At 37.2% G+C, this 18487-nt stretch overlaps 1 protein-coding gene and 1 long non-coding RNA gene across 3 annotated transcripts; one reads left to right on the top strand and one right to left on the bottom strand.

The window, feature by feature from the left end:
* Positions 1–348: 348 nt before the first annotated feature.
* On the bottom strand, positions 349–17993 carry palm1b (paralemmin 1b). Of its 2 annotated transcripts, none has more exons than XM_058756765.1 (7): positions 17568–17993; positions 11310–11355; positions 6102–6182; positions 2650–2771; positions 2496–2553; positions 2365–2386; positions 349–2064 (listed from the first exon to the last, which is right to left on the bottom strand). In XM_058756765.1, exons 2-7 carry the CDS (start codon positions 11352–11354, stop codon positions 1658–1660), a joined length of 735 nt encoding a protein of 244 aa, XP_058612748.1. In that variant the 5' UTR covers position 11355; positions 17568–17993; the 3' UTR covers positions 349–1657. The 2 variants fall into 2 exon arrangements, with proteins under 2 accessions (XP_058612748.1, XP_058612756.1); XM_058756773.1 differs by having other exon boundaries at positions 349–2061; positions 17568–17991.
* Positions 2784–6095, top strand: LOC131527575 (uncharacterized). The gene is made up of 3 exons (XR_009267682.1): positions 2784–3919; positions 4038–4143; positions 4796–6095. It is a non-coding gene; the product is annotated as an uncharacterized LOC131527575 (long non-coding RNA).
* Positions 17994–18487: the final 494 nt, after the last annotated feature.

The raw sequence follows: 18487 nt of genomic DNA, 5'->3' as shown, positions 1-18487 counted from the left end.
TTTTTGAGGTTCACATGGGTCCCTTTAAAATGTGTTTTTTTGGTAGGATATTTGTCTGTTGATACTCTGCAATCATGAATTAAATTTGATATTGATTTTGAAGTTATTACACCTGAAACAATAACAGTAATTGCTGGGTAAATATTTGAACTAAATGAGTTCACAGAATCTCTTTCTCTGGATACACAATAATCATCATCAAACATGCAGTGTGCTAACATTTTGTCCCTAAGGAAATCAAAACAATTCATTTTCCAAATGACTGCCATTTGTAACAGTGTCAGACTTTGTTAACTGCAGGTGAGTGAAAATATAATTACCAAAGAAGTACCAATGCATAACTGTAAACAAACATTTTTTGTTTATTGTCATTGTTCCTGATTTAAACACTTGGACCATAACAGGCATTGGCCATACCAATAAAGCACCTATAACTCATGACATTATTTGATAGCCACAACACATACTGTCTTACACAAAATGAAATAATTCATTAAATTGAAATATCAGAAAGACGGCAAAACTACATTTACAAAACTGTGGTCTCAGAATGTGAAACATGTTTTAGACCCCAGACTATTTACCTTGAATTTACACTAGTGAATGATTCTTCATTGTGAATGAACTTCCTGAACATTGAAACATGGATGTTGAACTCGTTTAATTGAGGGCATACCAACTTACAGCAACTCAATTAACACCAAAACCCTCAATTTCAAACAATTCATTTTTTTTTTTTTCAAATGATATAAAGATATATTTTGCATACTGTAAGAATGCTTTTTAATAATATGGGCTACATTTAATATGAGGCATTGCAATGTTACTAAATTTTCCAAAAATTAATATCGATTACAATTATATCTAACAATGTTATCATTCATGTAAAAAAAAGGTTTAAAAGGGTTTAAAATGGGTTATCTTGTAAAAATTTATTTACTGTTAAAACAGATATCTGCTGTGATTATAATTGGGATCTGGGGTAATTACAGCAGCCTATTTTAATAAAACATGATTACATGTATTCTAGCATAGCATGAACAGTCATAAATAATTGCATCATATTTACAAACATATTGGCCTACTATGAGGTGTAATACAGAATGTGTGATTTTGGACAAAGACGACACTCCATGTACCAGTGTTCACAGTGGTCTGAGATGATTTGGCAAAAAGAAAAAAATTAAACAAAACAAAAGGCTCAAAATATATATTAAAAGCATAACATTGTAATATCAATATAGTCATTTCTTCTCAGTTATAAAGTAATATCTTAGAAACACAAATGTATACGGGAGATAAATAGCTAGTTCATATATTGAGACGTTCATCTTATTTTTCTTAAAACAAAATAAGGATGAGGGCCACAAAAATGTTCTTTTAACCATGTTGTTGTCTAAAGTGGAGTCTGTTGTGGTCCTCATTTTTCTGTTCTTCAACAAGCAAAATACCGGACTTCATAAGATTACATAATGAAAATATATGTATATATAGATATATAAATGTCAAGACAGAAATATAGAAAAATATTAATAGAAATAAAAAAGAAATACATACTAGACAACAAAAGTTAATTATAAGTATACGGGGTATACTTATTCATTGTTGTGTTATGGTCAGGCGGTCAGAGTCTAAATTTCAGTGTGAGCGGTCACACTCACATGACTGTGCAGCACTTGCACGGCTGCTTTTCTTTCGAATTGCCTTCTTCTTTCAATTCCTCCTTCTTGGCTTCGTCCTGAGCTTTGTCGGGACTGGAGGTGCTGCCGTTAGGCGGGGCCTGGTCTTCTTTGGCCCCTTCCTTTCCAGCTTTGCTCTCGCCGTCCTCAATGACCACAAATTCAGCTTTCACTGTCTCCTCTATGCCTAGTGCCTTCTTGGTCTCAGCCTCATCCTCTACATTCTTGTAGCCCATGAACACCATGGTGACGGGATGCTCTGCGCTGGCATTCTCAATGGCTACATCAGGGTTGGTGCACTGCAGTTTGGCCTCAATGCCCGTGATCTGTTTCTTGCTATTTTGATCTGTGTTCGGGCTGGGCTGCTGTATGCCATTCTCAACTGCTGGGGAAAGAGAAAGACTCGTTTAACTACCGTTTAAGCCAAATGGAATAATGAGTTAATGATTTTTAATGAAGCTGCTATTCAGTATTTATTAATAAGACTATAATACGAACATTCATTGAACTCTGTTAGACCCGTTGGCTCATTCACATGACAACAGTGAAATTACACAGTGGCCATTACTCCAAACAAACTGATAACAAGTCAGTCCTTTCTGTTACATTTATACATGGATGGATACATTTATTATATGATGGAGAACTCAAAATATTCAAATATACAACATATTTCCACACTCACCCTTCACTGGACCATCAGGTGCCTAGTAGAGAAGACATATGACAGAAAGTCATTATTAATATCATTATTATCCGAATTAAAACCTTCACTAAACTAACTTAAAATCACATTGAGCAAATCCAGTAGCTTACATTTTCTCCTTTATTCAAAGGCACTCCACTCTCAAGCTCATCAATCTCCTGTTCTAGTCTGTTAATGGAAAAGATAAGTGAACATGAGCAATGTATGCTAGAATTTTGTCTGGGACTAAGGAAGGTATCAAATGACAAAATGACTGGTCTTAACCTGAGGATGGTCTGCTCCAATAGTTTGGTCTTGGCTTCATCCTCTTGTAGTTGTTTCTGTGCCTCGTCCTCTCCACTGGATGGCGCTCCGTCCAACAGCCATCGCTCTCTCAATGCCTTTGACTGTCAAAACAAACCAATGGCTTAGAGATTTTGAGGAGTTGATGTCACTTCAACAGCATAATCATCTTGTAAATACTATACAGTGATATTATGAAATATTACCATTTAAAATAATGTTTTTGTATTTAAATAGTAATTTATTCACATGATTGCAAAGCTTAATTTTCAGATTCAGTGTCACATGATCCTTCAGAAGTTTAATATGGTGCTGATTTTTGTAGAAACAATGATGCATTTTTTTCTGTATTTTATTGATGAATCAAAAGTTCAAAAGAACAGCATTTACATTATAAATGTCTTTAATGTAACTTTTGACCAGTGTAATGCATTCTTGCTGAGTAAGTGTGTGTGTGTGTGTATATATGTATGGTCCCTAATTGCATGATATTGACAAAATGAATGCTTGAAAAATGAGTTAATGTCAGTCTGATTCATTGTGCTGACGTAAACAAATCTGCACCATTAAGGTTAGTGTAGCACATGACCATTAGCTGTCCATTGGTTTTTTACTTTAGGGCATTCTCCATGGCTGCTAATGCTCACTATGCACATTTCTAGATAGTGAAACATTTTGACAGGCGCCTGCTCAAACAGGGCTTCCTGCCAGAGCAGGGTTAGACTGGCAGGACCAGAATGAACCAATAGAATTCTGACATCTGTGTCTGGCACAGGGATGGATATTTCGGGTACAAGCATAGGTGGCACTAGAGATGGCAAAGCACATGCAATTAGCAATGCAAGGCATCCTGGAACACTAGATATCTATAGAGACCTGTCATATAATAAAAAAAACAAAGACCGCCCTACTGTTTTTTTTTTTTTCCACTGAATATCCTGTTTCCTTCAGTTTTCATATTATGAGACAAATGCAAACAGAGCACTAGTGATTAATGGCATAAGCTTTTTTTATGACAAACAAATTTATCATTACAAACTGCTGCTGCCACCAGTGTTGTTTCTATTCTAGTGCAGCAGAGACAGAAAAGACTGTTCAACCTGCAGCAGATAAAAACAAGCATCTGCTGAACATCAAACAGTGAACCGAAGACCCATGATAAGACAAAACAGAAGAGAACCATCACAGAGCACTTGATAACACCTGTTGTTTCATAAAGAGCTGAAAACTTGCACAAAAAGGAAGCTGAGATGTAGGAGATTACATTATTTGATAATTACATTAATAAATAAACAGATTAAGTCACAAACTTCTAGAATTGTATACAGTTGCTTTCAGGTTTGATGCCTTTTTTCCTTTCATTCTCACAGATTCTACTGTGGCTGACATCTGAAAGATTCATTCAGACAGGCCTCTAGAGAAGAAAATGAAAAGAAAGAAAAAAATTAAGAGTGGGATGAAAGGAGGAGAGGAAAGGTGAGGTGAAAAATCACAAAATAAAAAAAGCACGGACATAGGTCAATGGACAAACTAGAGACCTCATCTGCTAGACTAGAAAGAAAAGTATGGTAAAAAAGATGAAGACAGCAGAGGCGTTCAGTAATAGTAAACCACACAAGCAGCACAGCATCCATCGTTGCATTGTAAATCTGAGGTCTGAGAATGTCTTCTCTTAAAGCAAGTCCACTCTTAATAATTTTATAACCACTATGCTTAAGACACTTCTTCCTAGTTGCTAAAAAAGTGTGTGCGATTAGTTTTTTAAAGACAAATTAACTCAAATATATTACTGAATGGACAAAAAATCTCATCATAACAAGAAAAAAAAAAAAAAAAAGTCATTCATGGAAAAAGCACAGTCACATGAACTAAAAAGGACTGAGGCAATTACTGACATTTTTGTGTGCAGTCTGAAAATGACCAAATGGAAAAACAAGAGATCTTACATTTTGCCTTCTTAAAATGTCTTACCTACTCCCTATTCTCATGAAACTGGGTCAGTGTCAGACGTAATCCTTCACATAGAATTAGCAACAAGTTACTTCATTTTGTATAATATCTTGTGACTCAACTGTCCAAATTCAAAACAGTCCAAAATGACCCTCTCCTGCTCTTTCTCGTCCCTCAGCCCCCTCCCTCTGCTTTGGCTTTGTGACCGCAGATCCTGGCATGGTGACAGATATGCTGACATCACCACGTTCACACCCATCCACATACACACGCAATACAATCCCTGCACAGAGGGAGGACAAAGGATCTGAGTCTCGCTTGGTAGGAAACTAAGGCCTGTTCCATTGTTCCCTATTGAGCAAAATCCCTTATGCACAAAAAAAACAATGGCAGGTATAAAACTAACAAACAAAAAATATCATTGTGACAGATAACAAAAGGGAAACAATCGCCTTGCCGGATACTTGGGAGATGAGGATAGGCACGCAGGCAAGTTATTTTTGACCACGGATCCTCTGCAGCAGACTTGGGATCATTAGGATTTGCACAGATTTAGCAGTTTTCATATTTTGGCTTGAATTATGAAAATAACTGTGGTAATAATGTGTGCAGGCATTCAGAGATCATAAAAATGTCACCCATATATACAGTTCACCAATGAACTGTTTATATAACACCTGATTGTTTGGCTGCTGTCAAATAATGAAATTACATAATTTTAAACGTGTGCAATAATACATTTTTATGACTGATTAAATAAGCATGAGCATATCTTAAAAGTGAGGTTCTGATCTGTTAAGAAAAAAAAGAACAGTTACATTTAGAAACTTTAAAGCTTTTGTGTTTATTATTATTATTATTATTATTTGTTAAAACATTTTCTTCTATTCAGGCCTAATTTGCAGAGACAACTAAAATTTGGGTTGTTTTCTCTTAAAAGTGCAAACAGAAGGGGAGAGAGGGAAATTTTTTGCTTTGGAAACCCATTTAAAAAAACATTTAAAAAAATAATTTTTGCTAGTTGTAAAACTCCAAAAATTTTGTCTTATAGAGGTGTACCTTGTATGAAGAATGTGGTTAAATTTAAATAAAGTAAAAATGGTAATGAAAATTAAAAGGATCTCATGATTCCCATAAAATGTAAATGAGCTTTATAAAAACTAAAATATGTGAGACGGCCTGACTTATCATAAGATGGCAGAAGTTAAAGAGAGGATACAGATTTCTTCCCTTGTCCCCTCAAACAGGAAACTGCTGTTAAAACTCCCCCCTCTCCTTTCAGCAACTTCAAAATCCTGAAAAATCATTCTCACATTATGAATTTCAACACTAGGGCTTTAAATAGAAATCTGAAGTGTGGGACCAGACAGACAGTAAATTACATAAGGAAGACACACCACAGCACTCTGACTCTTAACCGCGGCAAACACCTGCTCAGCTTTTTAAAACGTATCCACAACCTATTAGCTGTTATGGTTTGGTACCTTGAGATGCTGGAGTTGTCTGCGGTCATCCTCAAGTTGTCTTCTTTTGTTCTCAATCTCAGCCTCCCTCTTTCTCTTCTCCTGAAAGACATACAAAATATTAAACTCAATTGAAAGATGCTGAACTTCAATTCACAAAATCAAATAACCTCTGAGCAAATCTCAGTTAACAAAAAGGATTTAGTAAAAGAAATGGTAAGAATTTATTATTATTAGTCACTATGCACAATCTGATTTTGACGGTGTTATACTAAAAAATACTATTGTAGTAATATTTATTAATATTTTTTATTTTTGTATTTTCAGTTAAATTTTTAATATTTAAATTTTAGTTAAAGTTTTAGTAATTTTGTTGTGTTTGTCCTTTTTATTGTCTAAACAGTTTTTTGTTTCATTTCATTTCAGTTTTAGTCATTTTAGTACATAAATGAAAATATTCACTCAGCAACTAGCTGAAATAAAATGTTTTTTATATTTTATTTTATTTTAGTTTACGCTTATTTTATTACAAAAAACTAAATCTTTTTTGTATGGTTTTAGTTTTAGTAAACTACAATAACCCTGTTACAAACCAAATGAAAATTTATACATTAGACTAAATATTTATTAAAAATGAACATTTAAAAAAATATTTAATAACAGGTGTTACTTGTTCTGCAGCTTACAGGAGAGTATTGAATAAAATCTGTATGAACTAATAATTAAAGCGCCTTTTCTATTTCCACAGCAACACCTGTAACCATAGTGACAAGTGACTGAAGTAAATATCAAAGATGCTGAATTACATAACACTGAAAAGTTCTATCTCATTTGAAACATTGTTTAATAAACAAGTCCAGTCAAGGCACTAGACATCTGTCAAATCTTAATTAACCAACAGTGGCTTTAAAATATATATATTTTTAACAATGCAGCATTTGAGTGATGCCCAGGCCACAAAACCGATTCTGATAAAAGACAGTGACAGGATATAAAACCTTCCAATGACATAAAGCCGTATTTGGCACTTGAACCAGACTGACAGCCATATTCTGCTCCTGTGTGAACATATTAGCCAGTGTTTCATTAAACGGAAACGCACAACTCCCAATAAAACTCTTGACCATGCACATCCTGGAAGTCTCCACTTCTCAGAAGATGGATAAACGACAGTTTAAGGCAACATTAGTCAGGATGTTCACAAAACAATGCTAAGCCCCATCAATAATTAAACACACAGAAGTGCTTTAGTGCTGATGGCTGGACATACATTAGCCAGTATAGATGGTCACTGACATAATGTAGGAGCATGATGCCTCATGAGACTAACATCACTTGGGCCGTGTGTGCATCTGATCTGTATCCTGACATCTGTCCTCATGCTGATCCGGTGTGAGTGTGTTGCATAACGAGGATTTTTTTTTACCAATATTGCGATTTAATATGTGTTACGTGTTTGCCCTTCTAGTTTCCTGTTTGCCCTTATTTGGTTTTGTTCCAGTTTTTGTCATTAGTTAATCATCGTTTATTATCCCCACCTGATTTGTATTTATTACCTTGTTTGCTCCTTTGTTCCTTTTCCTTTACAAGTCCTCAGTTTTCTTTTAGTCTTTGTCTCAGCTTAATGTTGTCAAATGGTGTTAGTGTGTTGAAGCGTATTAAAAAGATTTCGCTTTCATTACTCCTTCATCGAGCTCTCTTTATCCACAACCACAGAACCGTAACAGAAGCTGAGACCAAAACCGAAACTATTGAGTCTGCCGCCTGCCTCCTCGTCCTCATCCAGTGTGGTCTCCCTTTCTACGAGTATGCGGCAGAGTTCTGTCAGCTCGCCAAGAAAATGCCACTGGACGACGCGGGCATCATCCACCTTTTCCGGCACAGAGCCAATTTCCACCATCCCATGGAGCTCCCAGATACCACGGGACTGTGTTGGAGAGAGGCTATTTTCCGGTGTCTGGGAAGTGTCCGGGCCCAAGCCCGCCATCTGCGGCTCTTCCAAGCCCACCGTTCGCGGCCCTTCCTAGCCCGCTGCCATTTGCGGCCAACGCAAGCCAGCCGCCACCAGTGGCCAAGTGCCCTCCAGTGCCTGCTCCTCGCAAGAGCCCCCTCCAGTGCCTGCTCCTCGCAAGAGCCCTCCTATGTCTCGGCTGGTCCCGTCCAGCTCTCCATCGTTCCCCGCTGGTCCTCTTCGCGCTTCCAGAGCGCCCCTCTCCAGGACCAGTCCCTCCAGTACCCACGCTTCCAGAGCACCCCCAAGAGTCCACGCCTCCTGAGCGCCCCTCAGAGGTGGACTTTCCCAAGAAAATTTTGGGGGGGCATATAGTCAGTGCCTGTGTGGCCGGGCCAAGGACCAAGGCCACAGAGTCCCCGGATCTGCCCTGGAGGCCTCCCTTGTCCCGGTCCTACACTGGCCTCCCCTCCCCGGTAGAACTCTGCGGCGCGAGACGCGCCTTCCCGGGAGGAGGGCGATGTGTTACGTGTTTGCCCTTCTAGTTTCCTGGTTGCCCTTATTTGGTTTTGTTCCGGTTTTTGTCATTAGTTAATCATCGTTTATTATCCCCACCTGATTTGTATTTATTATCTTGTTTGCTCCTTTGTTCCTTTTCCTTTATAAGTCCTCAGTTTTCTTTTAGTCTTTGTCTCAGCTTAATGTTGTCAAATGGTGTTAGTGTGTTGAAGCGTATTAAAAAGATTTCTCTTTCATTACTCCTTCGTCGAGCTCTCTTTATCCACAACCACAGATGTGGTGCAAACATTTAATATGAAAGTCAGTAACAAATTAATGTTCACAAACTAAAGTAGATTGCAGAAATATAAAAACAAATCTGTTGCTTTATCACACTCAGTATTTAGGTAATTAATTCAAAGTCACTGTAATAAACGTGGGGATTGCACTTTTTAAACACTGACTGTTAACTATACATACATATATATTTATATATAATATATTACCTTATTATATAGCCTACATTATCTTAAGGTTGAAGTCTTCAGTAATGAAATGCACCGTAACACTTTACTGCTCGAGTAATTTCCATGTGCCGTTTTGAAGTAGGCTACGTTCATATATATGTTTTCAAACATTTCCGCGTGTAGCGTGCCATGGTTGCCAGGTTTTCCCAACAAAACCCGCCCAATTGCTACTCAAAACTAGCCCAATCGCGTTTCGAGGGGGGTCCACCAGTAAAAATCGCATTCCGGGGGTTAAATATCACTTTTTTGGAGGCAAACTGCAGACTTGGCAACACTAGCGTGCCAACTTGATGTTTCCTCTGAAGACTGCTTAAATGTGTTCGACTTGAAGCAGCGCTGCTAGACCGATCGTTCCCGATTCGATTCTCGATTTTTTGATTACATTCAGGGAATATAGTTTTAATACAAAAGCTATTGATATTTCTAAAAAAAAATTAACAAAAAAATTTTGTTTTGTATAGGGTTTTTTTGTATAGGGTCCTTTCTTAAACAATGATAGGGCCCTATAAAATGTTCTTCTTAATTTTTCTGGTAATCAGACGATGGCATAAAACATTAATTTAATTTATCCTAATCAAATGAAAATTAAACCCTTTTATTTTTTTGGCAAACAAAGTGCTGCACAAAAGAGGTTTACTGTTAAAATTAAAAAGAAAACAAATGGGATTATTCCTTTAAAAATAAAGATTTGGTTGCCATGAGGAACTTGCAGCTGCTGTGTATCATGTGATATGACGGTAGTTTTCTCAAATTAAACTGTAAAATGCTAATGAAATGACTCTCAGAGCAGCAGTGTGTTAATATCATCATATAGTGAGACGGCAGAAGACGAAAACACCGCAAGCTTTAGTAGGTGTGTAGTAAACAAAACAGTGCCCGCGCCATCCGCCATTCATTCATTCATTCATTCATTCATTGCGGAAATCATGGCGCCTTATGCATGATATCAAATGCTTCAACAGATTTATAGTATTACTATAACATTTCACCTGAGCATTACGAATCACGCGTATGGTTTTGTTCTTGGTTCTCATCAACAGTATCTCCACCATGATGAGCACTGAATGAATGACAGGCTTTCTGTTGTAACATCGCGCAAGGTAAATAAGGGTGACATCTAGTGGAGAAGACTAATGATAAGAATCACATTAATCAGATCTTGTTTTAAATGTGTGCTGAAATAAATACCGGAAAAGATCGATTCGTGGCTTTTGAGAATCGATATCGAATCGACGTCATTAAAAAAAACTATTAATCGAAAAATCAATTTTTTTGCCCAGCCCTAGTTGTGTGTCATTCTTTCTCTCGCCGTACTTTGATGCCATACAGTGATCGGTCTTCAAGTCGAACACACCTCTTTACTCTCGCGTGTCACGTGACAGAATGTAATCGCAACCTCTGCGGTTGAAAAATCACGTTTTTTCATATCGCGATATTATCGCAAATGCAATTGATGGTTCAGCCCAAGCAAAAGTTCTGAAAGTTCTAATCATATATACTAGGGTTTATTTATTTATTTTAAGATTACTTTTATAATTGATTTGTCGATTATTTATTCCATTACTCGTTCACACTTTATTTTAAGGTCCAATTCGCACCATTAACAAACCACTAACTACAAATTTTGTCTCAGTAAACTACTAATTTGCTGCTTATTAATAGTTAGTAAGGTAGTTGTTAAGTTTAGGTATTGGATAAGATTAGGAATGTAGAATATGGTCATGCAGAATATGTGCTTTATAAGTACTAGTAAACAGACAATACAGTATGTTAGTAATTGGCATGCTAATAAGCAACTAGTTAATAGTAAGAACTGGTCCCTATACTAAAGTGTTACCAATTACTCATATATAAATACAAGTTTTATTTTGGGTATACACTACTGTTCGATATTTTTATGTTTTTGAAAGAAGTCTCTTATGCATTTATTTGATGGAAAAAAAAAAAAGTTTAAATAACTGTTTTCAATTTTGATGTATTTTAAAATGTAATTTATTCCTGTGATGGTAAAACTGAATTTCATTAATCTTTGATGAATAGGAGTTTCAAAAGACTAGCACTTATTTTAAACCAAAATCTTTTGTAACATTAAAAATGTATTTACTAAATAATACATCATTGCTGATTAAAATGTAAAAAAATTTGGATTCATTCATTATTTGTATTATCTTATACAAATATATATTATAACTTTTGATTAGTTGTGGCAACCGTAATATAAATAAATTAGAATTAGTGTAATTATTTACTTACAGCAATGGCCCGAAGTCTCTCTTGCTGTGACAAAGCTTCCGACATCCTGCACAAAAAACAAACAAAAAAAAACATTGTTTTAACAGTTCACCCAACAGAAGTAATGGAGTAATAGTCTTCACTTTTCATTTACCTTAAAGCATAGCATTCAGTATAGCACTTGTTTCATAATGCATGGCCAGATCCCTGCCTGATCTTTAGACACACACATAATTTCCTCTTAAAGACCTTGTACGTTCCTATACCTTCAAATTTGAACTAACATCTTGTACACTTCCACGATGCATTATAGATGGACCCTGTTTTATGTCTCCACATGCTTCGCTCCTATAAAATATGAGCCCAGCCTGTCAAGAGTGTTTTGCACTTCTCTCCTTCGAGGGAAAACAGGTCGATGAGAATCGATAAAAGAAGTGGGCAGCTCTTTTTCTCTTCTCAGAAATCAAACTCCAGATATGCACCGATATATAATCGCAAATCTTTTTCACAGCAGCGGAAAACACCAGTCCAACAGCAATGAAGGGAGAAGTTATGAATGGCATGCAAATTTCAAGACTGTTAACAGTCCTTTGCATTCCAACCTAAATTGATTCCAGAGCTCCAACATAAAGCCCAATCCAAGGGAAGACCAATGCTGCTGGCTCCAATAGTTCTGTATGACTTTGATATACTGTAAAAGAGAAACCAAAACTCCTCTTTGCAGTCAAGACAGGGTCAATATTAATACAAGCAGTCCAAACATTTGTGATTACATGCTTGTTGGCTACATTGATAAGCAAACTGTGAGAAGGAGGCAAAACATACAATGCATGGATTGAGAAAACTTACAAAAACAAATATTAAAGTAAAAGGGACACATGGATTAAAAAAAAAAAAAGAGGTCAACCATGGAATGGGAACATGGGCAGTGGAAAGCCATGTTGAACCTGGTACAATGATGTCTTTTGTCAAAGCCTGTTTTACTGCAGGCTTCTGTGCTGGTCCACAGAAAAAGAGCTTCTCTCCTGAAAATGGCTGCAGGGGAGAGTCATCCAGATGATTGGTGATCTCAATGGCCCACCCGAGCACAGCCAGTCACATGTTCACTCCCTCACAGGGAGCGTTTGTCGATATGTTATCTCTCTCTGATTTCAGACAATGGAACTGATCATACAAGATGAAATCTAAGCAATAGCTTAAGTGATTTGCTTCTGTACATTCAGACCAAAGTATTAACTGTTAACCGATGGAATAACTGTTGAACTCAAACTCACCCCAGACCCTCTCCTTGGTGTAAAAACACTCAATGTTGCATTAACACCTGCATTTTAAACCACTAGTGTAGATAGTCACAAATGCAGCACTTGAGATCACGCCGAGGATGATTCATGAAGCAAGCCCACTCATGAAAAGTGGAGCAACATGGATGTTAACAAAAGCGATAAGCAAATGATTCAGGGATAACAGTTGACAAAACATGCGTAACCATTTGCTCAAGGTCTAACAGGGTTACCACGCCAATGAAATTCAATGATTTTTGCACAGTTCTTCTGGATTTAGCCTGTCTCAGTTTGTTTTGTTCCTTCATGTCATTCCAGACAGACTGGATATTGATGAGATCAGATCTCTGTGTGGAGCACTGGCTGTTGTCAGACTCCTTGTGTAACAAAAATCTCACTGGATTATTACAAATAATGACAAAATGAATGTTTGGAAATGTAAACTGATATTTCCTATACTGACACACTACAGCAAAAGATATAAATAACTGACTTAAAAACCATTTTTAGCTGGTGAAAACACTAGTGTTCTAATCATTTTGGTCTAATATTAATAATAATAATAACAATAATCCTCTTCCTTTCAATAGCATGTGTGTAATCTTACCAGTTGTTGGGTTTATTCAACTAATCTGCAATAAATTTCACTAGTTCTAAAACTCTGTGCAAATTAGTACAACCCTGCATCAGTGGTTTAGGAATGGAGGAATGAGGAGAAACTCTTTGAAAAGTTTCAACACCATGCAGCCATTTCCTTTCGCCACATCTCATTGACAGCATTGGAAAAGCACTTGGGAGTCCAGGAAAAACACAACACTGGCCAGCTTTATCCAATCTGTGAAGTCTCCAGTGTGGGTGCACTTATCTTACAGCTTGTTTCCCCTCTCTAGTCCACTGCTGGGCAACACACTGAAGCCATGCTGTGACCTTTTCACTGGTTCACTCACTGGCCAACAAAAGTGTTTGAAATGCCAAAAGTGACAAAGAGCAGCCAATAGATAATCATGGCTAGATTTCTATAGAGAAAATCAAATGTATGAAAAAACATGCCACAACATCAACCAAAGGCTTCTTTTTATGGAATAAACTTGGGGGTGACAAAAATGCCTGGTCCTATTTATATGCATTGGGTTCCAATTACAAATTACAATGACAGTTACAACAAAGCAGGCCCATCTTCGTAGTGATGTAAACCTCTCCTGAGAGTCCTCTCCTGGTAGATTTTAATGGCTTGTAGGATATATAACTCAATTTTAAGGCCTGCTACATTAAGCAAATCATGCCAACTGAAGGGATTCTTGTTACTGCAAACTGCAGATGTACAGCACTTTAAGAAAACAATCCAGACTAATCTTAGAAGCTTTCGGGTGGTGGGTAAGAAATAAATTAGGGGACTTTTGACACTTAAAAAATATGCATGTTCAAGAAATCAAAACTTACCCTCTAAGAGCTAAAAAGGCCACCCAAAGTAACTCAGGAACATGAACAGAGTTACATACTAAGTGCTGTTTGATTGCAAGGAATGTGGGAGGGAGACTTGAGAAATTTCAACATTGGGATTTTGAGAAGGTCCAGCTTGACTGGTAAAGGACTGTACCAATAGTTTCATGCACTCCCTTTTTTCTGAGACATGCAATGAGCCAAGTCTCAACCAACTATGGGGAGAAGAAAAGGAAGAGAGGATACTAACCTCCAAAAATTGTTAGACCATGAGTGCATATATATACACATCTCAAACATATAGAATGTAGGTCACCTTTTTATAGCTGGTAACACCTCAATCTCTTGCTGGAACCTTCTTTTCAGAGATAGAATTTTAGAGATGACTGTCTTACAATTCATAAAATTCAAGTGGATTTTCCACCCCAAGCAAACTCGGTCCATAACCACTTTCCAAAATATTTCAATGGACATTAGCTGTGCTGAAAAGTCTCCTCTAAATTGGCCATTTGTGAAAAAATAAATGAGTTATTAAGCGTGCACTCGTGTTTTGTAGCAGTCATTAAGATATTTTCATAAGGGCTGGAGTGAGCAGGAAGGGCTTGAGTGAATGAGGAGAGTCTGTTACGGGCTATTATCTGCTACAGAGTTCTGATAGAGAACGGAAGAGATTTAGGTGAAAGGTTAAAACATCAGTGACAGTCCAGAGCTGTTCAATTTTAACCGTGTCAAATCACGGCAGCTGTCAGGAGTCCTTGCTGCTGGATGGCAACACCCATGAAGGGACAGACCTCATGTGACCACATAACTACTTGCGTAATATCTTAAGCAACAGTGTAAAATACATGAATGCACTCATGCCACAGAGTATATACTGATGGGGAATTCTTACATTTATTACTAATTTGAAAAAATCTAAATGAATTAGAGATTTTCTGTAACATTATAAATGCTTCTCAGCAAGGAATGTGGGCTGGGGACCCTGGCAGATATAGGGCTGCTGTGTTGGAAAAATGGCATAGTCTTTGGGCCCTTATTGGAAACTTGTTGATTGAAACATTTACAACGAATAATTTTGGTCTAATATTTGTAAGCACTTTTCAGTAGCTATTAGTATAGTCATGCAAAAATACAGCAGCTTTACAGTTTCACAATTTCACAGTTATTAAAAACTACATGCAATACAGCCTGTAGTATTGCAAATATATAGCGACAGCTATGATGCAAAACACCTGTTTATCATATCACTGCACAGCATAGATTATTATTGTTGTTGCATAGCAGCATTGTGTTATGTCAGTGATGACAGTATGTCTTATAGGGAAGCATGGCACTTAAAACAATGTTAAAGAATGAATATAACATTGTTTAATGAACATGGAATGCAAGAAGCTACAAAACATTTCTTCAATATTGTGACATACATCCAAGTATAATGGATTAGGGCTGGACTTGGGTTGAATTGGTTGTTTAATTGGTTGCTGGTTGGATTTTGAGATTGCATTCAAACGTGGAGGAAGATGAAAGCGAGCTTGCAGGGGTGGAGTTTAAGCGGTCAAAATGATTGGAGAAGTCCTGCATAGGTCACCAGAAATAAGTCTGTTATTTGCACTGGAAGGTCAAAAATGAGGTCAAAAAATATATTTTTTTTTTAAATGAAACATGCATTAACGAATTGTTCACAACTAGATCTGTAACAATTAAATAGAAAATAAAGAGGGTGGATTTTTATTTTATGCCAACTTAATATTTTTATATGTATTAAGTGTATGTTTCAAGGGGTCCTTTATCAATAGGCTACCTCTCATACCTTACTGCTTAAACAACATGTCTTTTTAAGTATTAACCACAGGCCTTGTTTTAATTATAAATTAAACTATTATAAACACCCATAAGAAATACCCAAGAGCTTCTAATTCTAAAGCTAAATTAAATGAAGAAATCCTTCCACAGAGTTTCTGTGGTTCTTTATTAACTATCGGCATACCCTATAGGCCATAGGTCACTAACAGGCGGACCGTGGTCTGAATTATGATTTCAGGAGGTCTTAAATGTGGGGACTGAAAGACAAGAATTGCGATTAAACTTAAAAAAGGCTATTCATGTTGTTTAATTAATATAATACTTGATTGTTTTTGTGAAAACCTGCATATGAACTGTAAATCATGCTTTTCACAGTTATTTAATTTTTAATTTATTTTTATTTTTTTGTGCAAGTCTTAAAAAAGGTCTTTAAAAGTCTTGAATTTAAGCTTAAATATCCTGCAGATACCCTGGCCTGGCAAAAACCATCAATTGTTTTTTATATATGATTGTTCGGACCTCGGCTGGTGGGGAGGGTTCATTACTGGACCTCGAGCCGTTTTAGTAGAAGACCCCTGCTATAGGCTATAACAATTTCACAATTTGTAAAATAATGCACTATAACTTCTAGAGCAGGGTTCCTCAAATCTTGCCCTGGAGGGCCAATGCACTGCAGAGTTTAGCTCCAACCCTGATCAAACTCGCCTATCTGTGATTTTCTTATGATCCTGAAGACATTGATTGGCATGCTCAGGTGTGTTTGATTAGGGTTAGAGCTAAACTCTGCAGGAAAGTGGATCTCGTGGGCCAGATTTGAGGATCCCTTTTCTAGAGCACCAACCCTAATTCCAGAAGCACCTCATTGATTTTTATTTTTTTTTTCTTTAGGAACCTGCTTTGGTGGGTCCAATGGCCTAGTGCCTCAAATGTTCATGGGAGCGTAAACTTGAGTGACAAAGCTTTGGCATTAGATATGTACCAGGGTTGACATCACCGTCCAATTCCCTCTCCACGCGCCTCTTGTTATTTCCAAACAAAACGATACATTTCACAGCTATTACAAATAAACTATTTTACGTAATGTGTATAATACAAAACGCTTCACGGTTCCCATCTTGCCCTTGGCGAAAATAAACCATTTCCATCTGGGGAATGAACGCACCATGGACGCGGTGGGTGTGGAGAAGATTTGACAGAAAAAAACGCATCAGAAGTCTGTCAGACGTGAAGCGTATATTTGATTCCACGCGCGGGGAAATTATATCAGATTCGTACTGTTAAATGGCCAAAATCCAAGTGAATACGAAAACATTTTCCATCATATGCTGCTAAATCCAGGTCTACACGGCCATATTGGATCATCCCACCCAGTTTCATCAGTATATCGCTAGATGTGTTTCTCCCACACCCGAGCACGTACTGCTGTAACACGGGGATGCGCTGCAAAGCGCGCCAGCTTGTTATTGGGCCACAGAAGATACTTCAATTTATGTAAGCATATGATGAAATACATAACCTTTGCATAGCTTACTAACCCATCTGTGCTCGCTGCGAAAAGGTAAATGTAACTTATCTCGCATTGTTACATTGCAATCCTGTTATTTCGCGGTTGTTGCAATGTATTCAAGACATTCAAGACGATTTAAAGCCCCATCGCAATGCAAACCTTCAGCATAACAACAATACAGAGATGTCAGGAAACGAAAAACAATTAAACCCGCAGGAAAATAACAATTGTTCTGAAATAAATACTTACTCAGTGGTCAGACCGTTCCCTTTTGATAGCGAATGTTTCTCTCGCGTCCGCTCAGAAAAAAACAAACCCCCGCTCGGAGGCGTAAACGATACAGGCGATCAATATGACTGGGCTACTACTATCTACTGATGGGCATTAATTCGGTTATTCTCTCGGGTTGCAAATACGGCTCTTGGCGGGGACGTGTGCTCTCTGTTTTCCGGGGAGCGGTGCTCAACCCGACGGTCAATGTGTTCTGGCGTCCCTTTGCAGCAGCAGATCTCTCACATGGCTTCAGGATGGAGCGCGCGACTGTTGACTTCACAGCAGCCAAGCCTTTGTTTCCCGCGCGACAGTTATTCCGCGAGCGTGTTAAGGGCAATGTCTGACATCTCCTCCTCCGAGTGAGAGTGAGAGGAGATGCTTGGATACGCCTCCCTCCGGACACTTGAGGGGCTTTATAAACGATGTAAACACAAACCCAAAGCATATGACAGATTCATTGTAGTTTTACAACTAGCTATTGTAGCTTTACGTGATTTCTTTACGGATTATTTCTTTTTAATTTCTTGTTATTGTTTGTGTTTACATGTTACCATAGGTTCATTAACCAATTCTCATTAAGTCATACTTAAAGAATCATTACACGTTTTATTTTATGTTAATATTGTTCAAATTGGAAATTAAGTCTCTCTGTTCAGTATTTCCTAGTATTAATCAAAAATAAAGAATAAAGTGGGAAAAAATGCACACCCGGCCATATTTTTTTTTTCAGCTCTTTAGGCTACAATAAGGTTTCATTTGTTAACATTAGTTAACTACATTACTTAATATGAACTAACAATTAAAATACTTCTAAAGCATTTCTTAATCTTAATTTCAACATTTAGCCTACTAATATATTATTAAAAATTATAATGTAAATCAAAAATTGTATCTGT

This window comes from Onychostoma macrolepis, chromosome 02 (assembly GCF_012432095.1).
Source record: "Onychostoma macrolepis isolate SWU-2019 chromosome 02, ASM1243209v1, whole genome shotgun sequence".
Classification (NCBI taxonomy): domain Eukaryota; kingdom Metazoa; phylum Chordata; class Actinopteri; order Cypriniformes; family Cyprinidae; genus Onychostoma; species Onychostoma macrolepis.
The sequence above is the reverse complement of the archived record's forward strand: the minus strand, read 5'-3'. Positions and strand labels throughout refer to the sequence as shown.